Raw genomic sequence first — 26,069 nt, 5'->3', positions numbered from 1 at the left:
AAATTAGGACAGACAGGGCCCCCAACCCAGCTCCAAGGCCCTTGGGGGCACAGTACTGTGGGGTCCTTGAGCTGTTCCCCCCACCTGCAGTGGGAAGCATCCCTGCCTGGCAGGAGGTCAGGGTGGACTGTAAACTGGGGAGGACCCCCACCCTTGTGTGACCCAAGCAAGGGCCTGAGCCTCACTCCATAAAGTGGGGATGACCTTGGGGGTCAGGCGCCTTGCCCTCGGCATCCCTTCCCCCAGACACCTGCCGGAGGTGTGTGGCCCTCTCTGGACTCTTTTCCCTTAGAAGGGCAGGCAGTGACTTTGGGCTGGACCTCTGGTCTCTGTGATGGGAGCGAGCCACAGGGCCCAGGCCGCAGCACCCAGTGGACACATGGGGGCCACCGGCAGAGAGCCCTGGCGCTGGGATAGAGGCGCTGCACTGCCCCGGGGAGGACAGACCCGGGCCAAGCCGTGTGTGGCAGGCCTCTTGCTGAGGTTCAAGGTCATCCTGTACCAGGTGGGGCCGCTGCCAAGCACGGAGTTAGAGGAGCCAGGCTGACCCCGGCATTGTCAGGGGACGGGCAGTTTCTCAGCCCACTGTTTCCAAGCAGCCTTGCCCGCCACATGCCGGGTCCAGGGCTGAGCACCTTTCTTGGCAAAGGGTTGTATAACCCTCATTATGTATGAACACCATTTTGCAAATGAGGAAACAAATCAGAGAGGTGGAGTTAGGGGCAGAGCTGGGGTTTCAACTCCAGTGCCTAACTCCAAAAAGCAGGTGCTATCGTACTCCTGGAGGACTTGTTACAACCTAGCTTGCTGGACCACATTCTAGAGTTTCCGAATCACGAGGTTGGGGATGAGGTCCAGAGTTTGCATATCTAAGAAGCCCCAGGTGATGCTGACCCAGGACCACACTTTGAGAACCACTGGTCCAAATAGCAAGCATGAGCCACAAAGTACCAGCACTTCCATGTGTTCCTTGGCTTGCTCATATAACCAGCAGGTACTCCTAACCCAGCTCTGGGTGGGTCCTGGGGACCCCGAGACTGATCGCCCACGGTCCAGCCCAAAGAGGCGGGGAAAGTATGTCCAAAGAGAGCCCAGGGAGCAAGGCACACAGGCCAATGTGACATCCCATCCCTGCTATTCCTACGATTCCCATGCAAGGGGCAGGGAAGGTGAAGTGGCAGCCCGGTGGCAGAGGGAGAGGTGTCCCCCGGGGTCAGATAGGCGCCCGGGGTCAGATGCTCACTGATGAGCTGCCCGTCCTCAGATAAGCCCCTCTCTCTCCCTGACCCTCGGTTTCCTCATCTGGAAAAGGCGGAAGTGGTTCCTACCTTTTCTTTCATGATGGTAGTCTAACCCCGAATGCCACTCCGGCTCAAGCCGACCTCAGATGGAGACTCCAAATCCTCCCCAACCAGTCACCCGGCACGAAAGCCTTCTCCAAGCCATGTGTTCATCCACGTATGAACCTGTATGCACGGAGGCTGGGGTTTCCACACCGGACTCGGACAGATGTTTTTCTTCTCTGACACTCAACAGTCTTACAGAGGCATGAAAATGAAGTCGATGGTTAAAAGCACGGGCCATAAGGTAATATTCCCTGCACTCAGACTGGACGCCAACTGTGTGACCTTAATTAGCTGTGTGGGCCTGACTGAACTACTCAATCTCTCTAAGCCTTGGTTTGCTCGTTGATAAAATGGGAATAAGAGAGGTTCACTTTTGTATTCCAGTCTGTGCCAGACCCTGTTCTAAGCCCTTCAACGTTTATCAGCTTACTGGATTCTCACAGCGGCCCCATGAACTAGGTAAATGTTATCATTCCTAGTTTTACAGGCAAGGAGGTTGAGGCACAGAGAGGTTAGGTAACTTGCCCAAGGTGCGACAGCCGCCACACCGCCGGGCGAGCGTTCAGACGCGGGTGGTGCAGTACAAGCCTTGCCCACTAGGCTGTGCTGTTGGACTGCGAGGGCGACGACGCCTGCCGCCCACGGCGCTCGTTCAGTGATACCTGCAAGGGCTGGAGGTCCCCACTAGGGAGCCGCCGGTCCCGAAAGGCCCTCCTCCGGGCTCCCAGCAGCTCACACAGCACTGGCCCGACCGCGCCATCACGGCCCCGCACGCCTGTCCCTCCCACCGAACAGCAAGCTCCTTGGTGCGGGGACCCGCCCTTCACCTCTAGCCCCAGGCCTTCCCTCTCCGGCGCTCCTGGAGCGAAACGAAGAGATAAAATGAAATCCATTTTATAGATTTGTGTCCCGTGGGGAGGTGACAAGACAAACAGCCCTGAGCCCCACGACATTCAGTCAGCAAGGCAAAACTGACTGCAGGCCACTGTGTGCGGCTCATCGGCCACCTCCGGGTCAAGACAGCCTGGCCGCTCCTGCCCCTCGGCAGCATTTTCCAATAACAATGTTGATGATTTTCGCTTAATTGTAAAGGGAACAAAGGTTGAGATGGAAATTTGGAAACTAAGCAAAAGTTTTCCGAAAAACAGTCACCCATGGTCCCGATGGCCAGAGCAACACTGCTGATATTCCGGCGTATTTCTTCTAGTCTTTTTTTCGTACGTACACGTGCGTAGGGCACGTATTCTGTTGTGGCTGTCATCGACGTGCGTGTTTTACGAAACTGGGCTCGTACTGTAAATGTAGTTTGGCACCCTGCTTCCTTCTCTTAACATTTCACGAGCATTTTCTCATGTCCCTAAGTACGCTTAACTTAAAGACAGAACGTTTAATGGCTGCGTGACAGCCCGAGGGCCCTAAGTCCCATATCGCCGAGCATTTGCTTTGTTTTCCATTTCTTTTCTTTTTTTTTTCATTTTTTAGGTATAATTTACATACAGTAAAATGCACCCTATTTAGTGTCCAGTCACGTTTTGACAAACGCATAGTCGTATAACCACCACCACAATCGAGAAATAGAACTGTCCCGTCGCTGCCCAAATTCGTCCCGGCTCCTCTGTAATTCAACCTTTCCTTATATCCTCAACCCTGGGAAACTGCTGATCTGTTTTGTTTCCATAGTTTTGCTTTTTCCAGAACGTCCTATGAATGGAGTCATACAGTATGCAGCCGTTGTCTTCCCTTCCTTTGCTTCACATAATTAATCTGAAATTCATCCTTGCGGTTTCACGCACCCCTAGCTTGCTCCTTCTTGCTGTAGGTAGTCTCCCTGGAAGAATCCACCACGTTTGCTAACCCAGTTGAAGGCTATTTGGGTTGTTAGCAGTTTTTGACGACTGCAAATGCATTTGTTAGGAACATTCAGATACAGCTTTTTGTCTAAGTTTTCGTCTCATTTGCAATTATTTTTGCTAATATTTTAATATTGCAAATATGACAGCAATGAGCAATGATTACACCAAATCCTTTATCCCATTAAAGGAAGTAATGGCATCAGCTTAATTTTTTAAACAAATCAATAACATCAACTCAGTAACAAGAAAATATCATTATTTAAATATTTTACCTTTTAAAATGGGGCACTTGTGAATTTCCAGGTGTGCACTGCCCGGGCAGTGTGGGTGCAACAGCCACTGGCCGAAGACTTATGTTAGGGATGTAATAGGAAAGACATGTTTCTGGTGACCTTGTGGGCTTCACTGTCAAGCCAAGGGTCAAGCGGTCGGGAAGGCCCGGCTCGCCCAGCAACCGGAAACGCCCGGCCTGCCCGCCAGTTGGAAACGCCCAGCTGTTTTGGGGCAGAACACTGCTGAAATCTGATTGCCCTTGGCTTGACGACGGCCCAAGGGGCCCCTAGAAACATGTTTAAGAATAGGCCCCACTTGCTAAATGCTACATCACCTGCTCCCCTGCCCTTCCCCGTGCTGTACCACCATCCTGTGACCCTCCCCGTGATGCACTACTATTCACTAGAATGTCATACGGATCACTCCCTTGATCGATTGTGATTGTAATTGCCATTGATTTTTGCCAATAAATACGCGAGGTTGCAGCGGTTCGGGGTGCTCACTGGGGGCGATCACTCGTGGCCATCGTCCCCTGCACCCGTACCCCCCGCTCTCTTTCGCAAGCTAACCTGTCTGTGCCTCGTCCTTCTCCCCAATCCTCGAATCAAGGGTGCTGCGGCTGCGGCGCTGCTGACGTGTGGCGGCAAGTGGTGCCAGAACGGGGACCACGAGCAGGGACCTGAGCAGGGACCTGAGCAGGGACCTGGAACAAGGATCTGAATCTACAGCGGAGAAGGAGCCCCAGTGGGTAAAGAACCAAGGCCGTGGACATTTCCCGCTGGTGAGTTGGGGAACTTTAGCAGGGTATGGGAAATTGTCAGAGCACAGAAAATTATCGCACTTACTACGTCTGTCTTTTGAAGCAACTCCTAAGGGCGGGAGGAGTTAAGGTTAGCGAAGGCAAGCTTCTGGACTTACTAAAAGTCATAGAAGAATACTGTTCATGGTGTCCCACTCTGGGGACCTTAGATCTGCAAGCATGGGAAAAGGTAGGGCATGAGCTCAAGCAGCACCGTGCTCGGGGAAAGGCTGTTCCATCACTATTTGGCCTACGTGGTCTGATTCGTTCTGTCTCGGAACCACTTCAAACTCCCGACTCAGAGTGATACTGAACTCGAGAGTCCTAATGCCAAAGATGAGTCCTCCACAGGACCTGAACGCGCTGTCCCGGAAGGAGGAAAAGTAAAACCTGTTCCCCCTCCTCCTCCTCCCATAGGAGTGGACGGCTTTCCACCACCACCTTTGCTTCCAAAGAGGAACAGTGGTTTCCTCTCTCAAAAACAGGCAACGGCTCCATCATACAGGGAGCCGTATCAGTCGCAGCTTTCTGCGGTTCAAAAAGGCTTGCTCCTGGCCAAACAACAAGGAGATTTAGATGCTCTACCATTGGCGTTCCCAGTAACTATAAGGGAACGTTTGCCTCCCGGGGTAGATCCCAACCACCTGGAAGGAATATATGAAGCCACGCACGAACCATTTCCCTTTAAAGTTCTCAAAGAGTTAAAACAGGCAGTACAAAACTATGGTACTAGTTCGCCCTTCACTATGGGCCTTATTCAGGGCATTGCAGAAGGCAACCGATTGATTCCTACGGCCTGGTCTGCGTTAGCGAAGGCTGTTCTTTCCCCAGGGGAATTCTTACAATTTCGTACGTGGTGGCAAGATCATGCAGAAACGGCTGCAAATTATAATCGAGCTCATAATATCCGTGTCTCTCTAGAACAGTTGATGGGGATGGGACCTTGGGGTCAAGTGCAGGAACAGGTGCAGATGACCAACCAAGCTATAGAACAGCTTCGCAGATGTTGCTTACGTGCTTGGGAAAGATTGAGTCTCAAGCTACTGCTAATGCCTCCTTTCAAAAGATGATTCAGGGTGCTCGGGGCCTCATACTGAATTCATAGGAAGATCACAGGAAGCTATTAGAAGACCAATACTGTGGAAGCTGCCGACTCTTTATTACAATTGCTGGCCTATGAAAATGCAAATGCGGATTGTAAGAAAGTTACCGCTCCCTTTAAAGGAAAAGGCACGCTCACTGATCACATCAAGGTGTAGGCACCGAGACCTACAAAGCCGACTTGCTGGCTCAGGCCATGGCAGCCTTAACAACAAATAGTTTCAAGGGACAATGCTTCAGCTGTGGAAGGAGCAGGCATACTCGCGCCCAATGCCGTCTTTAGAACAGAAAGATGGGAAAAAGAAATAATTTCCCTGGTCTCTGTCCCCGATGCAAAAAGGGGAATCATTGGGCCAGTCAGTGCCGCTCTAAAGTTCACCAAGGTGGTACCGCTCTACAGGGAAACGGGTTACGGGGCAAGCCCTCAGCCCCGAACCAAAAGGGGGCACCCCACAACCTCCATCTCGGACAATTTTAGATTGTTACATGCCAGGCCAGGGAGCGCTGGGCTTGATCTCCCGTGTAAAGAAGGTTTTTTATTGCTCCCAAATCAGACTCCTCAGAAGGTTGCTGCAGGCTGTTTTGGCCCTTTGCCAGACTATACAGTAGGACTAATCTTAGGAAGATCTAGTTCGACCAAAGAAGGTGTGTTCGTCCTTACAGGAGTCATTGACTCAGATTGTACTGGAGAAATCATGGTTCTAATGTCTTCCAATACCCCATATAAATTCTTAAAGGGAGACCGAATAGCGCAGTTACTATTGCTGCCATATATTAAAGGAAAATTCAAAAATCAAACGCGTGGTGACGCAGGCTTTGGAAGTACTGGTCAGTCAGGAGTGTATGTGAGAAAATTTTCAAAGAAAAACCAACCTGCTATATAAAGATACAGGGAAAGTCCTTTCAGGGATTTACTGATACTGGAGCAGATGTGTCCATTATTGGAACTGATAACTGGCCTAAGAAATGGCCTCAGGGCCCCGCAGCAATAACAATTTCAGGTTTAGGACAAGCAGAAAATGTAAACCAAAGTCTTCATATTCTCCCACGTGAGGGGCCTGAGGGACAAAAAGGGTCTATCCAGCCATATATGATAGACGTTCCCCTTAATCTACGGGGTTGAGATCTACTCCCACAGTGGGAAGCGTACATAATGATACCACCTCCTACCAAAGAGACGGATGCCAATCCGCCTTTTTCGTAGGGGCCACTGCTCGGCTTCCAGTGGGTCCTCCAGAGCCAATCCCACTAACGTGGAGGGACGAATGCCCCATTTGGATCGAGCAGTGGCCATTAAACAGAAAAATTTGAGGCTCTGCAAAGTTTGGTTCAAGAGCAGCTTCAAAAAGGACACATAGAGGAATCCTTTAGTCCTTGGAATTCGCCAGTTTTCGTGATCAAAAAGAAATCTGGAAAATGGCGTTTACTTGATTTAAGAGCAGTTAATGCAGCAATTCAACCTATGGGACCGCTCCAGCCAGGACTTCTTCCCCCAATATGGTACCTCTTCATTGGCCTCTTCCTATTGTTGATTTACAGGACTGCTTCTATACAATTCCACTTGCACAACAAGATTGTCCCCGCTTTGCTTTCACTATCCCTAGTGTTAATTTCACAGAACCTTCCAGGCGCTTTCAGTGGAAGGTGCTCCCCCAGGGAATGCTTAATAGTCCTACCATATGCCAAAGTTATGTGGCCCGGATTCTTGAACCAATTCGGGTCCAATATCCACAAGCTTACTTAATCCATTATATGGATGACATTTTATGTGCAGCAAAAACGGAAGAAGAGTTAGCCACTGTTTTCTGTTCTCTCAAATATCAATTTGATCTTGACAAACTTGTCATTGCTCCGGAAAAAATCCAGACTTCCACCCCTTACTCTTACTTAGGTTATATAATTATATAATGCATCGTACCACAATACGTACCCAGAAGGTACAAATTCAGCAAATTGCCATTAAGACTTGAAATGACGTGCAAAAATTATTGGGAGACATTAATTGGATTAGACCCAAGATAGGAGTCCCTACCTATGCGTTGCAAAATCTCTTTGAATTATTGAAAGGTGATCCGGACTCGTACCCTCAATGAAGCAGCCATTTCAGAGCTGCGATTTGTGGAAGAACAAATTCATAAGATGCAAACTCAAAGCGTTGTACCGAATGTGCCTTTAACGTTACTTACTTCCCATACACCCCATTCGCCTACTGGTCTCTTAATTCAACATGAGGCCCTTGTGGAATGGCTGTTCTTACCAAACCATACTACAAGAGCACTAACGGCTTACTTGGATCATATTGGAGCTGTCTTACAGATGGGACGGAGACGCGCTCAACAATTAACTGGCTTGGATCCTCGACAATCGTTCTTCCCTTTACTAAGGCACAGATCGAAACTGCTCTGCAGAATAACCTGTCCTGGCAAATTGCGCTTAGTCAGTTTGTGGGAAATTTATCTTCCCACTATCGTTCCATTCCTTTATTGTCTGTCTTAAACGAACTTCCTTTATTTACCCAAAGTCACAGCCTCTTCGCCTTCACCTAATGCTTTGACCCTTCTCACAGACGGAGCCGCAAGAGGAAAAGCCTGTTACTATGGGCCTCAAATTAAAAAAATTGAAACCCCTCATCTGTCTGCTCAGAGGTCTGAATTACTGGCTGTGATTACTCTTTCAGGATGTCTCCAATCCCCTAACTTACTTTCGGATTCTTTATACAGTCTACGTTGCTAGCCACGCCAAGACGGCGAAGATACCCACCTGGGGTCAGATCAAGAAGCCGACCCAGAGAGCAGAAGTGCTGCGTAGTGGACAGCAGCCCTCTACCCCTAGCAATATGGCTGTTACTGTGATGGCCTTATTGACGGTAGCCGTGAGTATCCCACTTTGTCACACGGCATCAGCCACCAATGCTACTTATTGGGCTTATGTACCCGATCCCCCTCTTATCCGGCCAATTGAAGGGGATGATGATACTGTCCCTGTATACATTAATGGATCTAAATGGATCCCAGGGATAGCAGACCCTAGACTCCTGATTTTCCCTAAAGAAGGACAAGAAATTAATACCCCTTGGGCTTTAATACAAGACCTATATGTATTGGCCGTTATGAAAATTGCTTAAGACCATTAAACCAAGGATGGCTGATGACCTTTCCTGGAGACATTAATTCCTCCGGGATGCAATTTTATTTGACACCTACTGTGGGCTTTGCCTACAATTTTACTGAAGAAAACATTGAAATCCCACCAATACCTAAGTGGAAAATGGCCAGAGTGTGGTCAGATGAAGGGATTCAGCCCAACTGGGAAGAATGTAGAGCAAATCATCCCAGTATATTAATTAATGATTCCTATGGAATAGTGTGGGACTGGTCCCCTAAGGGGTTCGCAGACTCTAATTACACTGGGAGACAATGCTCTCATCATCGAGCTTTACGATGGCATGTACTTAATCATACCACTCTTTATACTATATCTGATCTTCCTATAATATGGCATGGGGACGATTAGCCGCCCCCTCTCCTTTTATGGACTACCGCAAAAGACAAAAACATTTATGGAAAACTTGCTGCGGCAAAGTCCCCTATTAAGATCTGGAATGGGACCTATCTTAAAGATGGAAACTATACTTTAAGCTTTGACGGTTGATAAAGACTATATTCAAGCTTGTGTGAGAGATCCATATGTGTTCGTAGTAGGATCTCTTAAATTGGATATGCTCCAAAAAGAGCTTTTTTGCACAAATTGCAGGTTACATACCTGCCTAAATCGTAGCATAAATACTGACCAATCAACCATCTTGTTAGCACGAAGGCGAGTTGGAATAGGGATACCCGTCGAACACCCCCATCCATGGGAGAGTTCTCCGGACATGCGTGCCTTGCTGACGGTCCTACAGAAGTGGGCCCACCGCACAAAAAGGTTTATAGGACTACTTATTATGACCATTTTCGGCATTATTGCCATCACTGCCACAGCTGCGGTGGCAGGAAGAGCATTGCATCAGACAGTACAGACGACAAGATTTGTGCAAGATTGGCACCATAACGCCAGTAGGGCATGGAGTCAACAAATTATTATTGATCAAAAAGTGAGTGAACGGCGCTCAGATCTAGAATATGCCATGACATATCTGGGAGATGAAATTCAAAATATTAAATTGCACGTGCGCCTTCCTTGTGACTGGAATGTCACATTTTGTGTTACTCCTTTTCGTTACAATGCAACTGAGATTCCTTGGGAGAAAGTTCGAAGGCATCTATCTAACCATTATGGTAACAATTTAACTCTTGATATTAAACAACTATAAGATACTATTGAAGGCATTACTCACGCCGATTTACAAAATGTACCAGGCTTAAGCTTGGTAGAAAATATTGATGGGACACTGTCCCCCTCAAATTTTTTCCAGTGGTTTAACAATAACGGTAGTAGCCGCCTAGAAGCTCTGCTATTACTTATCTCTGTTTGTAATATGCTTAGTCCTCAGATGCCAAAGAAGAGCCTTCCGACGTGTGATGGAGCACGAAGTGGCCGAGTCCCTACCTGCTTCTGCAAAAAGAAAAAGGGGGAGATGCAGCAGCCACTGGCCGAAGACTTATGTTAGGGATATAATAGGAAAGACATGTTTCTGGTGACCTTGCGGGCTTCATTGTCAAGCCAAGGGTCAAGCAGTCGGGAAGGCCCGGCCTGCCCGCCAGTTGGAAATGCCCAGCTGTTCTGGGGCAGAACACTACTGAAATCTGATTGCCCTTGGCTTGACGACGGCCCGCGGGGCCCCTAGAAACATGTTTAAGAATAGGCCCCACTTGCTAAATGCTACATCACCTGATGCCCTGCCCTTCCCCGTGCTGTACGACCATCCCGTGACCCTCCCAGAATGTCATACGGATCACTCCCTTGGTCGGTTGTGATTGTGATTGCCTTTGATTGTTGCCAATAAATACGCGAGGTTGCAGCGGTTGGGGCGATCACTGGGGGCGATCACTCATGGCCATCGTCCCCTGCACCTGCACTCTTTCACAAGCCAACCTGTCTGTGCCTCGTCTTCTCCCCAGTCGTCAAATCGAGGGTGCTGCGGCATGCGGGGGTTTGTGGAAATCAGATAATGCTCATTCTCAAATGTACCTGACCCCTACAGAAATGGAACACAGAGCATTCATTCGCAGGTCTTCTCTTCACCATTAACGAAAGTTCCCTGGTGTCCTCCAGGGACAAGGGACAAGATCTGTGCCTATTCGCACTTTGTGGTTCATCATATGACTATCCAGGCAAGTCTAGCTTTTCCTGAGAGTGACATCTGGCTTTCAGCAAGTTCCTGTTTCACTGAATGAACTAAATAGACTAAACGCTGTTGCACTTGGCCACAGGCACACCAGGATGTCTTCATAAAAGAAATAGCGAGGACTGCACAGCAACGGGGACCTGCCTCATGGCTGGTTCCCTCTCTATTCTGTTATTCCTAAATCCGTAGCAATGAAGTTTTGCCTGCCCTCTTCTGAGGGTGAGAGGAACTCTCATTCTCTTTCAGATTTGGTATTACAGGGTTTTGCTTCTACTCCCCCGCTGGCAGCAAGGGGTCTTTCCCTGGACTCTGAGGGAGTGTGCATTGCTGCTTTTGTTTTCCAGAAGGGATGTGGGGGGAGGTGCCCCTCGCCCGACAGTTGGGTACCCTACTCCCCAAGGGGTTTCTCTCTTTGCCTCCATCTTATGAAAGATTTCTGATAGAGGTTCATGGAAAAGAGCTTGTGAATGAACGTAAACTCTCCGAGGCCTCAAGCTATTTCAAACTGACAGCCAGCCCACGCTTGGCCTTTACGAATTCATTTCACACTTTAACTTTCCTCTTGCCCAGGTGCTGGTGGCCACCTTTCTCCTGTGCTTTACCAAAGGTGAGGGTGCTCTTGCGTTCCATCTGTCTTTGGGGAGGCTCGTTTCTCTTTGGAATTCGGTTTACTTGGCTGGTTTGCAACCTTTCCATCCGATAGGCTTAAGGAAAGCTATGTTTTTGGAGACTCTCCAGTCTGTTACCATGTGGGGAGTGACGCTCTTTGTAGCTTTCTATATTCTGGGCGTATTCCACACATCTATACTGCTTGTTCTGGGTGCTGGGGACAGAGGTAGACGAAACAGATCTGATCTCAACATATGTTCAACTCAAGGGAGGAAATACAGTATTGCACATTGTATTAGGTGGTATGAAGTTGTATGAAGAACACTTACGAAGACGAGAGATGAGCCAGTGATGGGCCTACAAATGGCATTTTTCCTCCCATAGACACTGTACTTCACTGCACTTTTTTCCTTCTCCTTGTGATGTTTTGGAACGTTGCTGAGGTCTGGAGCTGACGGCCAAGAATCCTTGAGACCTGTTTAGTGCAAAAAGATGATTTCATTAAAGCAGGAGCGTAAGACCCATGGGCAGAAAGAGCTGCTGCCCCGGGGTTGTGAAGGGTGGCTGATTATATACTGTGGGGCTGGGGGAGGTAAGGAAGAAAGGTTTCAAAAGAACTTTCATAGCTAAAGACGACCTACAAGATACCAGAGACCTTGCCACTGTCAAGGTGGTTTTTCCCTCTAGCAAGACATTAACATTAAGATAGTTGGGAGATTCCTGGAAGAATGTCACTCCTGTCCCACCCGGGAGTGGGGGAGGTTCAGGGTGTCAGCTTATGCTGTCTCAGCCACCGTTCTGCTCCCTCATCACCCCCGCGTTATGCATGCCTTAATGTCTGTCCTCTTTGTAATGGCCAAGGAGTTAATGATTTCTTTGGAGTCTTCCAGCACAGTAGATAACATCATCCAAGGAGTGACAGGGAGAGGTCATCATGTAGGCTTTCCAAGACCCCCGACTCCAGATACCTTGATGTCAAGATCCCTGACTCCAGGGCATAATTGACTTACGGAGGACACCTGAACACGTGTCCCTGTTTTGATTGACCGGTTCTGGGATGCTTAAGACAGGTACATCAGACCACCATCCTCAATAAAAACCCCAACCCCGAGCGAACGACTCTCTTCTTTCCTTTCTGAATCTCCCAGACACTCTGTCTCCTATGCTCTATCACTTAAACACTACTTAATAAACTTTGCTCTCACTTCCTCTCAGTTTGCATTTGATTTCTGTCCTGCACAAAACCAAGGACCCTCTTGGCTGGTCCTGTGGCTCTCCCTCTGGGTCCTCAGGCAGGTCAGCCTGCATCAGTATTACGGGACACAGAGTGCAAGAGTATATGCTTTGACTTGATAGAAGGAAGAGCTTTAAGTTACTGCTATCTGCAAAACTAACTTACTGTTCTGTTGTGCAATACATTTCCCTTCCCCGGAAAAGTTCCAACGCTGGGTTTATCTGAGTCCACATCCTTGCGAACTTCCAACTTCCCCTGAGGGTATCTAACCAGACTGGTTGAAAGAGCATTCCCAGCTTCTAAAAGCAGAAAGGCAGTGCCAAAGGTTTTTCCGGGGCTCCCCTGGGAAGGGGCTCCCACATGCTTGGCACTGATTCTTTATATCTAGCCCCCTTGCATAGATCAGTGTGGCAGGTTTTGGAGAAGATAAATGACTTGACTAAGGTCACAGAGCTAGGAAGGAGCTGGCTGAATGGGTTTAAAGCCAAGGTAAACCTGTCTTCCTTGCACTGCACCACCGAACCTCAGGAGACATTTTTCCAGCGGCTCTCCACCCATGACAGTAAAAGAGGCACCCTTCTCCACGCGTCTGAACCCTTCTGTCATGTCAGCCACAGGGTGGGCCGCAGCCCGGGGCGCTGGGAAAAGTCCCGCTGCTTTTCACCAGCTCGGACTGAGCTTCAAGAAAACTGTTCTCTCTCGCTGACCTGATACCCAAACAGGTACTTTCAGAAAACGAATTTTCGGGTGATGAAAACTTCCCACCCAGGATTTGGCTTGGGCTTAAAGCAAAAAAAAAAAAAAAAAAAAAAAGGTGACTAGTGAAAATCGGGCGTCCAGAGGTGGCGGGTAGGTCCTTCCCCTTATGTTTCTTCCTCCACCTGGAGGGGCTGGTTCTGCGCCCGCACGAGGCACGAGGACGAGGTGAGAAGACCTCGGCCAAGCAAGCAGTCCGTCGGTCGAAGTGGCGATCGACCAGCCCAAGAGGTGGCGGGTCCCAGGCCCAGCTCTCAGGAGCCGACACTAAACGGCCCCAGCCTCACCCCTGCACAGCCCCTATCGAAAACGCGCCGCCGCAAGGTGCGCGAGGCTTCCGCGCATGCGCCGGCAGCGCCGGGGCGGGACTCGAGCAGGCGGAGCCAGCGGTGCCCCTGAGCGAGGGCCGCGAGAAGAGAGCGGCGCGTGAGCTCGGGTTGTGGGCAGGGCGGGGCCTGGAGGGGCGGGGCCTGGCCGTCACGCGCAGCCCCGCCCCCTCGTCCGCCGTCTATCTCCGGGAGGCGGCAACCGCTCCTGTTCGGCCCTTCCCGGTTGGCCGGGCCGGCAGCGCCTCGTTTCTCTGGTGACCATGGGGGACCCCAGCAAGCAGGACATCCTGACCATCTTCAAGCGCCTCCGTTCGGTGCCCACCAACAAGGTAATGGCCTCCGGGCGTGTACAGGCTGGCTGGGCATCCGTGCCGAACCCGCGGGCGGCCCCCGCTGCGGCAGTGGCCGCGGCCGCGGGAGGAGGAGCCGGCCCGGCCTGTGACACGTCGCACTTGCGGCCGCGGCGCCTGGGCCTCGCCTGGGTCCCGGCCGCGCGCCGCCCCCAGCCTCAGCAAGGAGAGGGTAGGGGGCGCACACCGGGGTCCCGGGCAGGGCAGGCACCTGGGGGTCCCGGGGGCCGGGGGCATACACTTATGGTTCCTGACACCGGCGGGGGAGCACACACGGGGGCTCTTTTGGGGGTGGCGGAGTGGACCCCGTGAGTTCCTGAGAGAGCTGGGGGCGAGCTCGGGGACCCCCCAGAGAAGACTGGGGAGCACACACGGGGGCTCCTGTGAGCGGGGTGGACACCGCAGGCCACCTGTGACCCAGCTGGGAAGCACGCACCGGCCCAGAAACTCCAGCTGGCAGCGCTGGGCGCTTGGGAAAGCTCGACTGGCCCCCTCCGCACGGTGGAGCTGACCTCTGAAGTTCCTCTGCGGTGCCTGTTGGAGCCTGGTTGGTCCACTGTGCCCTTTGATGGCAGCCTCAGTTTCCCTGTCTGATAAAGCGACTTAGTGGTTTCTGCAACGGCTTCGAGCTCTTTTCTCTTGCTAAGAAGGCCCACCACCTACCCTTTCTCTGTCTTCCCGTTGGGTCTCTTTGGAGATTGGGGTTTTCCTTTTCCTTTTTTTTTTTTTTTTTTTTAATCTCAGAGGTGGTTTTCTCCTCTGCGACTTTTACAACTTTTCGCAACTGGCTGGAGATGTGATGACACATCGGGCTAAAGTGACACCCTCCACCGAGGATTGCAGGTCAGGCTGGAACCTGGAGAGTACAAAGGGCTGTCAGTGTGTCAGCGTGGACTCTCCCCTCCCCTCCTGCGACAACAGTTTGTCTGGTCCCCACCGTCACCTCCAAAGTGAACAGCTGTTAATGATCATGGTCATGAACTATGACATCATGGCATGGAAAGATCCTGAGTTTTATATTAGATGTCTTTAGGTCTCGGTGGAGGGAGCCCATATTTTTAAAGACAAGGAGTGAGAAAGGAAAAAGTTTATTGGAGGTGTTGTCTGATGAGTGTAGGAAAGTCAGGAGGAGAAGGGCTTCAAGAATTCTTTAGTGCTATTTTCTTTGCTGTTTTCTTGATTTTCAAGTTGAGATAACCTGCTTATAGGGAGTGGTTGCTGTATAACTAGACAAAATTAGGATCTGCAGTTAGCAGCGTAAAAGTTATATTTTTTGTCTGCTCTATCTCAGAACCAGTGTGTGTTCTCTTTGAATTCACCAGAGGGAAGGTGCCCTCTTTAAAATAAGAAGTCTCGGGGCGCCTGGGTGGCACAGCGGTAGGGCGTCTGCCTTTGGCTCAGGGCGTGATCCCGGCGTTGTGGGATCGAGCCCCACATCAGGCTCCTCTGCTAGGAGCCTGCTTCTTCCTCTCCCACTCCCCCGGCTTGTGTTCCCTCTCTCGCTGGCTGTCTCTATCTCTGTCAAATAAATAAATAAAATCTTTAACAACAACAACAAAAAAAAGTGGCCGTGCAACCACCAAATGCTTTATAAAAAAAATAAAATAAGAAGTCTTTGTCTTTATGACACTTTTGAGGGATTTGTGTGGGCTTGCTGGTGACTGTGTTGCCTTGGGCAGGTTACTCGACCACTTTGTACCTTCTTTCCTCCTCTGGAAGTGGAGGCCTGAGCAGGATCTAACTCAGGGTGTTATTGGGAGGATTAAATGAGAAAATCCAAGAGAAGCACTTAGAGCAGTACCTGCAGGTGCTAATCTTTAATAGCGTCAGGCATTTTTTTTACAGTCTTTCTGATGAACAACACACCTGTAGAAAATTTTATATTCTGTAATAAGATTAATAAAAGCACGGGGCAAAAACTAATTTTCCGGTAATGTTCGCAGTCCTCTGCTACATTTCTTAAGAGTTTTCATTGGATTGTTAGTAAGCAATTAGGATTGTTACCTAAGCAAAGATGAAAACTAGTTTTAATAATATGGAAGAGTTTCGGGAACAGGAAGCATTCTTCCCAAGGGGCTGTAAAAGAGAGCTGTAAGATACACAGAGAGGGGAGGTACTTCAAGAGAAACAACTGGGTTTACTTTTAGACTATGTTATCTGGCTTCTTTATCTCTTGGGTGATGAATATTTACTCTGGATCAAGGTTTTAACCCAGAAGGGTCAGTGTTCTGGTTTGAGAAATCCTTCCTCGTCTCTGTGTTCCTTAGTTTTATTGCGTGAGTTACTGTCAGCAAGTATCTGTCGAGCCCCTGCAGTGCGCTGGGCGCTGTGCAGAGCGGTGGGGCCCACCGATGGAGAGGGAGACCGGCTCCTGCCTTCTGGGAGCTGTCAGTCTAGCGGGCGGAAGACAGATAACGGCCAGCCCGGCCAGCCAAGCCGTATGAGAGGCAATGTGGTGAGGGGTGAAGAGTGAGCTTGAGTGGGGCGCACGTCCTAGGGTCTAGTCCCCGAGATACCGCTCCTCCGCGGTGATGCTTGACTTCCTAAGTCCTCAGTTTTCTCTAAAACGGGGATGAAAACTGCACTACATAATTTGCAGAGAGTACAAAATGTATGAGATGAAAATGCAGGGCCCTTGTTTAAAAAGTGTTGAGAATGTCAAGAGGAGACAGCGGAGCATTAAGCAACCATGGGCTTTTCTAAGTGTGGGGCCGTGGGCAGCCGCACAGGTCACACACATGCCCAGAAGCTGGCCTCCATGCGGGCAGTAATAGTACCTCCTTATAGGGACATTACAGTGGTTCGGTTGGTCCGCAGCAATGCCTGACACGGAATAAACACTCAGCATTAGCTGTTGTTTCTCTAGTACTTGGTCTCATCCTTAGGCAAAACAAACCGGGAAAGGGAGAGAGAGAATCTTAAGCAGTGTGGAGCCCACCATGGGGCTTGATCTCACAACCCTGAGACCATGACCTGAGCCAAAATCAACAGTCCAACTGAGCCACCCACGCGCCCCAAAGGCATTATTTTTCATCACCATAGGAAGCGATCCTCTGCTTAGAAAACCATATCTCAACTTAGGTTTGGGGTTGCCTATCGAAACAGTGCAGTCCCCACTCTTAGAGCACAGCCTCCTGCTCCGGCATTCGTGAGAGCCAGACTTGGGTTTCTTAGCACCTCCTGAACTCAGGCCCCACAGTTCCCGATCTCCACCACCCCTCGGAACTATCCCACCAGCCTGTATTTGCGCGTAGCGAGTACTTGGTGCGGGCTCCGTGCTCAGCTCAGGTGCACAGGAGGGCCCCCGGCCCCCTGGAGCGACATTCTGGCAATTCCTCATCCTGGCTGGGGGGTCAGGAGGGTGCTGAGGCCGGCATGGTTAGAAGGCTCTCTGCTCTCTTCTCAGCCTTGCGCCAGACCACCTCAGGAGTGAGTCTCAGTCTTACCTGTTCTAGGCTCTGCACCATCTCTGTCGACACCTCCCTCCACAGGGCCACTTCCTACATATGCTTTTGTCACTTACTGCCATTGAAGATTCTATTCTTGCGATTTCAGTTGCCTCTTGGACCTCTTTTTTTTGGGAAAACTTTCTGTATCCTGTCCTTGCTTCCAGCTTTCAACTTACAACTAATTGTCTTTCCTGCTAAACTGTGGGCTCTACACGTGGGCTCCGTGTGGGATGACCTTTCCTGAGCTATCTTTGTATGTCTGCTTTGTGCGTCCCGGATACTTCCTTGGTAGTAAGTGCACAACTCTTAGTTGAGTGAGCGGGGGGTTCAGACGGCCTCTTGCTGAGGGACAGCACCATGGGCAGAGTTGGTCACACCGTGTGGCGTCCCATGGAAGGGGATTCCTTACCCTACATGCATAAGGCCCGCACACGGCCTGGCAGGGGGTAGGGACTCGGCAAGTGTCTGTGGGATCTGTGAGGCTAGATATTTCTGGATAGCTCAGTGCCTGCCATAATGTCTGGCATACAGCCAGCAATCGATAACACCAAAGTGAATGGACTGGCACCTTCTGTGTCCGTTGTCTCTCCAGCCCCACTGTTCGTGCATGCTTAATGTGAGCCCGTCATGGTGAGGGGCTTTGGACGGTCTGCTCATATTTTCACTTTGGTGTCCCCCTCAAAAGGCCGGAAGCCAGATCTTTCTTGATGACTGGAGTTGGAAGAACCTTCACATCGGTGGCTCTGTCTTTAAAGTGTATCTAAAATATAGGGCTCTTGGGGCGCCTGGGTGGCACAGCGGTTAAGCGTCTGCCTTTGGCTCGGGGCGTGATCCCGGCGTTATGGGATCGAGCCCCACATCAGGCTCCTCCGCTAGGAGCCTGCTTCTTCCTCTCCCACTCCCCCTGCTTGTGTTCCCTCTCTCGCTGGCTGTCTCTATCTCTGTCAAATAAATAAATAAAATCTTAAAATAAAATAAAATATAGGGCTCTTTTTCTGGGAAAAAAAATGAAGTGTTCTCTTACTAGTGGAATTTTTGCTATTCTGTTGTTCTGACTTTAATTAATTATAAATACTGATTTCCGTGACAAACTCTGTATATTTTAAAGTCGTTTTGTGCCCCTGTTGCCAGGTGCTGTCAGATGAGGAACGTGTGACTTCAGTCAGTGTTGAGGGAGGAAGGCCCTGGGTCTCATGAGGTTGCCACCAAGCTTTCAGCTGGGGCTGCCGTCTCTGAAGCCTGGGGCTCCCGCTCAGAAGCTCACTCATGTGGAGCTCAGCCGGCCTCCGCTCCTCACTGGCTGTTGGACTCGTGGCCTCAGTTCCTCACACTTGTGGCTCTCTGCTGGGCTGCTCTCGAGTGCTCCAGAACGGTGGCTCACTTCCCCCAGAGCCAGTGATCCAAGGGAGAGAGATAGCAAGAGGCAGAAAGGACGCCACAATGTCTTTGGTAACTTAATCTCAGAAATGACCTACCGGTACTTCTGTCTTATTATTGGTCACAGACCACCCTGCCCAGTGAGGGGGGTTCCCGCACCTGCCGTCTCGTCTGGCTGGGGACAGGAGTATGCATGAGTGCTGCCTCTGGTGCAGAGCCACCGTCTGGAGGGCCACAAGGCCTTGAGCGTTCCCAGCAGGGGGACGTCCTGGCTAGGGTGCGCATGCCTGGTAGAAGCCCTGTTGATGCTTAATTAATATGATAAAATTATACATAATATGATAATAAAAAAATTGAAAGTTGAGATTTAAAAAATTCTAGGTGAGATTTTTTTAAAAAGATTTTTTTTATTTGAGAGAGAGAGAGAGCACGAGCCAGGGAGGAGGGTCAGAGGGAGAGGGACAAGCAGGCTCCCTGTGGAGCAGGGAACCCAATGCGGGGCTGGATCCCAGGACCCTGGGATCATGACCTGAGCCAAAGTCAGACGCTTAACCAACCGAGTCATCCAGGTGCCTGTAGGTGAGATATTTTGTAATAACCAGTTTAAAAGTGGAAAGGTGAGGGGCGCCTGGGTGGCACAGCGGTTAAACGTCTGCCTTCCGCTCAGGGCGTGATCCCGGCGTTATGGGATCGAGCCCCACATCAGGCTCCTCTGCTATTAGCCTGCTTCTTCCTCTCCCACTCCCCCTGCTTGTGTTCCCTCTCTCGCTGGCTGTCTCTATCTCCGTCAAATAAATAAATAAAATCTTTAAAAAAAAAAAAAAAGTGGAAAGGTGAGGCCACTTTCAAGGTAAACCCTGTATTATATCCTGTAAGAGGGCTCGTTTGGCTAATATGAATTAATTAATAACCGAATTTTGAAATTTTCTTTCAGGTATGTTTTGATTGTGGTGCCAAGAATCCCAGCTGGGCGAGTGTAACCTACGGGGTGTTTCTTTGCATTGACTGTTCAGGGTCACACCGGTCACTGGGCGTTCACTTGAGTTTTATTCGGTAAGTGAGTCTTCTCTCGTCGTGGGTGGGAGGGATCCTTTGGTTACACAGCTCCTCCCCCCTTTTTCCTTCATGTTTGCTTTGACATGAAGTAGATGAGAGGCTGGCTGTGAGTTTTAGGGATTTAAGTCTTCCTAATTAGGTGAACAGGGGAAATGAATTCTTTCCTCTTAGTTACTGTTCTGTAGAGCTCTGTGTCAGGGACCTGGGGCCGCGGTGCTGACGATGGAGTCAGAATGGAGGATTCAAGACATTCTTCTCCTTTCATCACCTTGTAATAACCGGCAGCTCAGGAATCTTACTATGACACATTCGTGATAGAGAAGGATCGGGGTGTGTGGGTCCGGCACACGCCCCATCAGGAGCAGAGCTGATGCAGAGGGCGAGAAGCCCTCATTGTAACGTGGGTGTACGTCCAGTACAGTCCTGCAGCCCTGGCTCCCAGGGTCACTGATCTCACAAAGCCCGAGTGAGTGATTTTTGTATGAATTTTAGTGACAAGTTCATTCTTGTAAAAAGAAAGTCTGTCTGTATTTATCTGCAGACCTGGGCTGCATTGGCTCGTCCTGGAGAGAATGTATCTTCTACTCAGTCTGGTAGTAGCCTCGATGGGCCTTTGTTGTGTACTCCATGGGGCACAGCCCTGCAGTCCAGTGAGGGGGCTGAAGTGCCCTTGTGTGAAGTACAATAAATTGAAATAGCAGAAGGATCCCTAGGGAGGCTCAGGACTTGGAAGCAAAGCCTGCAGTTCGTCCCCCATGGGCCCTGGCCAGGACACGTTCTGCAGGGCACCGCTGAGCAGCCCTGGCTCAGATCTCCGTTATCGCTGACCCCCTCCAACCAGTTCACCTGTTCCCTTGCCACTTCTTTTTCCAGGGAAGGAACCAAGGAGGCAGGCAGGCTATTTGGGATTGTAGTGAGCGGTTTTATTGTATATTATGGCCTAAGGAATACTGAGACAATGTGATTACTATGAAAAGCATTAGTTCCGGGCCACCCGGGTGGCTCAGTCGGTTAAGCGTCTGCCTTCGGCTCAGGTCATGATCCCAGAGTCCTGTGATTGAGCCCCCCACCCCCCGCTCAGTGGGGAGCCTGCTGCTCCCTCTGCCGCTCCCCCTGCTTGTGCTCTCTCTCTCACTCACTCTCTGTCAAATAAGTAAATAAAATCTTTAAAAGAAAGCATTAGTTCCTATAGGGTAAAATCAATTATAATTTGTGATGAGATATTTTATATGATGACATAAAAACTATATGGTACAAATAATAGCTTAATTTTCTTTTTTAATATGTTAACTTAAAAAAACCTTTCCTTTTTTTTTTTTTAAAGATTTATTTATTTATTTATTTATTAGACAGAGATAGAGACAGCCAGCAAGAGAGGGAACACAAGCAGGGGAGTGGGAGAGGAAGAAGCAGGCCCATAGCGGAGGAGCCCGATGTGGGGCTCGATCCCAGAACGCCGGGATCATGCCCTGAGCCGAAGGCAGACGCCCAACGACTGCGCCACACAGGCGCCCCTTAAAAAAGACCTTTCCTGTTGTACTTTCATGAGTTCTTTTTTCAGAAATCAGTTCCTGGAGGCATGAGGGGCTAAATATTTATAGCTATATAACTCCATAGTAATTAATTAGAAAAGGGAGTTCTTTTGTGCGTTCTTCCTGGTTTCAGAGTATCTATCCATTTCTTGTCTTTTCTTTTTTCTTAGAGATACTGGTCCCAGAATATTTTGAATATACTACCCTGTTCTTGTCTCTTTTTTTTAATGTTGAGGTATTTACTTGCTACGGCAAGTTTCTTTTTAATATACTCCCCCCACCCCCGTCCAGTCCCCGAGCGGTTGTCACTAGTGGACATAAGACAATACATAATTGGCTGTCTTTCTTTGTTCTTCCCCCTTCCTCTCTGCCGAGTGCCGCCCATTACGATCTGGGCCTCCCTCCACCTCACCACCAAAGCACACCTCCAGTTTAAACCACTCCAGGAAATCTGACGTGTTCCCGGGTGCGGGAAGGACTGACCGGAAGCCTAATGAGGCTAGACAGCAGAGTCTCCTTGGGCCGCCGCAGGTTTAATGACTAGCCTTTAAAACGTCAGATAAATGTAACTATGAATCACAGTGTTTATAAATGATTCAGAAACAGTTGTTTAAAAAATCCCGTATAACTGGAGGACAGCTGTCTGGGAGTTGGGCAAGAGTAAGTCAAGGATGATAAGGGTAGGGTTTTTGTTTTTAAGAGGTGGAGATTTGCTCTTTAGGCATTTTTTATTGTTCAAACAATTACAAACACTAGCTCAATGGGGAAAAAAATCCAAGCAGTTCCAAAGTTCATAAAGTAAGAAGTCCTTCCTCTTGAATCCCTTTCTCCTCTTCTCTCCCCTGCTGCCAGACACACACATACACACCCGCACACGCCCCCACGCTCAGCGTGGTGCTCCCCAGGCATGAACAGATGCACAGTTTGGCTTGAGTGGAATGTTTATTTAAATGGAGATTTGGGTTTTTTTTCTTTGAAAGTAGAATTTCGGGTCAACAGTTGTACAAAGGAAAAAATTGATGTACTGTTGCCTTTGCCAACCAACAAGGGCCACGGCAACGGCCAGCCGCCACTTGGAGCAGAGTGGGTGTAACCGGCCTGGCCCCAGCCCAGCGCCTCTTGGGGCTTGACCTCTGCGCCTTAGCTCCTGGGGCAGCTGGGCCTGGCCGTGCTCCCCTCCCTGCAGCTCTGTTTCTCCTCAAGTTCACTGTTAAGTATTTCATGAGTTTATGAGGGATGAATGGAATCTCGTCCTCCCCGCAGTGGGCTGAGGGGGCAGGGGCAGGCTTACAAACAGCATGAACAAGAGGACAGACTGTCAGGTGCCATCCAGGACATGGAAGCAGGACCACATCTACTTCTGAGGAAGATGAGTCCAAGTTGAAAGGAGGAAGTGACACTTGCAATCAGCCTCAAAGTTTTGGTGAGATTTTGATAATGGAAACAAGGCAGGGAAAAGGAGGTCAGCACTCAGACTTTAAGGAAAGGTATAGAGGCTGGAAAGAGGGAAATGTGGCTAATTTTTATATGCATAGGAAAATGAGGTGATGAAGGATTCCAAGGGCAAAGATTCGGCTGACCTTGTGGAGGGTCTTGCCTGCCAGGCCGGAGCCTGTCCTTAACTGCTGAGGCGTTGAAGGGCGAATGCAGGCAGGCTGGGCCCTGGGCGCAGCGGGTCCCCCAGACATTGGCCTGGCAGTGCCGAGGGGGCGTTAGGAGAGAGGGCGCTCCCGTCACCATCCCGGACCGCCTCTGCCTGTGCTCCTTCCCTCTCCATGTTTCCGTTTCCTTCCCTTGAGGGAAGGGCCGAGTCGTCTGGGTGCCTGCCCAGTGGATGTGAGGGGAGAACCGTTTTGTGGTGTGAGCGTAGGAAGGCATGGCGTCCTATTAAGCACTCAGGCCAGTTACAAACAGCTGGCTGCCTGGAAGCTGTTCCCGGGCTTGTCTGCAAGGAAATGTCTGGATTAATTGTGGTAAATGGATAAAATTCCATTTAAAATGTTTCATTACATGATAACTTCGTCATGTTTATTTGGTGAGATTCCTTCTGATTTCTAAAATCTATTTAAATGTTCTACTTAACAAAAAAATACTGAGTTTGGCAGCCACCAGTGAAGCTAATTCGTGCAGAGTTTTTTTAATACTGTTTATTTATTTGAGAAAGAGAGCGCAAGTGAGCACGAGAGGGGGAGAGGTAGAGAGAGAGCAGGGAGTCTGATGTGGGGCTCCATCCCAGGGCCCTGGGATCATGACCTGAGCCAAAGGCAGATGCTTAACTGACTGAGCCACCGAGGCGCCCCTAATTCATGCAGGTTTTTTTTTTTTTTTTTAAGATTTTTATTTGACAGAGAGAGACACAGCGAGAGAGAGGGAACACAAGCAGAGGGAGAGAGAGAAGCAGGCTTCCCGCTGAGCAGGGAGCCCGATGCAGGGCTCGATCCCAGGATCCTGGGATCATGACCTGAGCCGAAGGCAGATGCTTAATGACTCTGAGCCAGCCAGGCGCCCCTAATTCATGCAGTTTTAAGCAGGTCCTATCTTGACTCGTAAGGGTTGTAGAGGCCGTGGAAACCCGTTCTCATTTACCTAGTTGGCTAACTGGAGCGACTTTGTCAAAGGGACACTAATTCTTCAACTGTTCTTTCTTCCTCTGCTTTACTTTTTTCTTAGCATTGTCACAGACTATTACCTTTCACACGTCTTAATCTAAATTACAGGTAAGAAATAACCTAAAGTAAGTCACCTCCTCATGTCGGGCACTCAGGAGCAGTGAAGTTTCCTCTTAAGATTGACTATTGTCACAATCCATTGGCATCAAAACCTTTTATTCTGAAATTCCAGTGTAATGCGAGAGAATCCCTGGCAGGCCAGGTCAGGAGCAGTTAGTTTTAATCCTCATTTCTAAGGAGTAATATTTGAGAAATATTGAGTAATAGAGAAATATTTGGCTTTATTTTTTTTAAAGGTCGTTTAAGACCAGAAGTTGTCAGGCTGCATAGCAAATCCGAGGACTTGCAGCCCCAGTTTTACAACATAATGAAGGCAGCACAAATTCAGGTACCTGTTACATGCCTGTGGTAGGAGTGGGGCAGGAAAATAGGGGCCATCCCCGTCCTCTGGAGCTTGCTGCCCCTGACGCAGAGTGACAGGGCTAACGTGGTCATGGTGATGGTGACGAGGAGAATTTTTTTTTTTTTTTTAAGATTTTATTTATTTATTTGACAGAGAGAAAGAGACAGCCAGCGAGAGAGGGAACACAAGCAGGGGGAGTGGGAGAGGAAGAAGCAGGCTCCCAGCAGAGGAGCCTGATGTGGGGCTGGATCCTGGGACTCCGGGATCACACCCTGAGCCGAAGGCAGAAGCTTAATGACTGAGCCGCCCAGGCGCCCCGTGATGAGGAGAATTTTAACCATATGGGATTTACCATGAGCCAGGCACTTTCTAGATATTAGCTTATTTGATTCCTACAAGAATGAAATAGATCATAGTATAATGATCACTGCTTTGCCCATGAGGAAGGCAGGCACAGAGAGGTTCAGTAAGTTCTCCAAAGTCACACAGCGAGTCATGGCAGAGGTGAGATTTGTTCTAAATCTCTCTCAGTCGGTCTCCAGAGGCCGTGCTGGTAACTGCCACCCTGTGACAGAGTGGGGTGGGGCTGGCATCCGACTGGGACTGAGGGAGAGCCCTGAAAATGGGACTGAGCCAGATCTATCAGAAAAAAGATTTCAGAACAGGATATATGATTCAGTCACGTTGCTTGGTCCTCAAGCTCTACAAGATTTTATTCTTGCCTTTGGGAAATCTGTTGCGTATAAAGGGTGGATTAGATTGTCCTTTTTATGCATCACCGTGAAGTGGGTTTGTCATATGGATGGGTGATAATAGTATGTATTATTATTAATCTTAAGGTAGCTGTTGGCTTCAAAACAACATTCTAACATTTACAAAGGTGAAGCAGTACAGAGCGGTGTAGAAATTAGTATGTGGAAGGGTAGCATGAAAGGAGGACTCTAGTGAATCTGAAGCTTCTTTCTACCTTCCTGTTTTGTACAGGGTACTCCACCTGTACCCATTAAAAATGTCCACGGTCCTTACAGTTAGTGTAGGACAAGCTGTTGTTGAATATGGGACAGCTTGGCTTTTTGCTCATACCTATGGATTTGATATAAAGACTTCTAACATCGTCGTACTGTCGTATCTTCATTTACAGTAATCACTCAGTGAACTTTCATTGTTGAGAAATACAGTTATTGCCTTTCCCTTGTCCTGATCTGGTCTCAGATTACAGATAAGCAGGGCTAAGGTGTGATAGGGAAGAAGACACTTAAGTTTTCCCTTTAAGAGCACTAAATCCTGAGTTTTCTCCCCTCCCTGATGGTGGTGACATTGAGTAGGTCCCTTCCACCCAGTGATAAGGCTGTGAGCATCCCGGAGGCTCCCGTTAGGGGTCACACTGGACAAATGGATAGCTGATCTGAAAAATTCGGAACAGTACATCTATTTGGAGCAGAGACGCGTTACCAATTTTTAGATCCGAAGCCCCTGAGGATGCAAGGTCAGGAGTCAGTGGTTCCAGCGGCCCTGGGAAGCTTGTTGTGTCCCTGCACCCTAGAAGAGAAGCTGGCTGGAGTCCGTGCAGCGCAAGGTCCTGCTGGCCTGGCCTGTCTGTGGTCAGGCGTGGGGAGGAGCGGGCGGCCGCCTCCCCCCCCCCCCCC

The 26,069-nt window shown here is 49.4% G+C and overlaps 1 protein-coding gene and 1 long non-coding RNA gene across 2 annotated transcripts in view; both read left to right on the top strand.

Annotated features, from left to right (window-relative positions):
• The first annotated feature begins 733 nt into the window (after positions 1-733).
• LOC103674052 lies at positions 734-10,332 on the top strand. The gene is made up of 4 exons (XR_571539.2): positions 734-1,587; positions 4,082-4,253; positions 8,093-8,244; positions 9,858-10,332. It is a non-coding gene; the product is annotated as an uncharacterized LOC103674052 (long non-coding RNA).
• Positions 10,333-13,761: 3,429 nt separating this feature from the next.
• ARFGAP3 (ADP ribosylation factor GTPase activating protein 3) overlaps positions 13,762-26,069 on the top strand; it is a 48,545-nt gene continuing 36,237 nt past the window's right edge. The window contains exons 1-2 of the mRNA XM_040637659.1: positions 13,762-13,916; positions 19,698-19,816. Of these exons, the coding sequence (XP_040493593.1) occupies positions 13,848-13,916; positions 19,698-19,816 (188 nt within the window). The 5' untranslated portion in view covers positions 13,762-13,847. The remainder of the gene's footprint in view (positions 13,917-19,697; positions 19,817-26,069) is intronic.

Source organism: Ursus maritimus, unplaced genomic scaffold, assembly GCF_017311325.1.
Source record: "Ursus maritimus isolate PB19 unplaced genomic scaffold, ASM1731132v1 scaffold_21, whole genome shotgun sequence".
NCBI lineage: Eukaryota > Metazoa > Chordata > Mammalia > Carnivora > Ursidae > Ursus > Ursus maritimus.
This window is presented reverse-complemented; position numbering and strand designations above follow the sequence as displayed.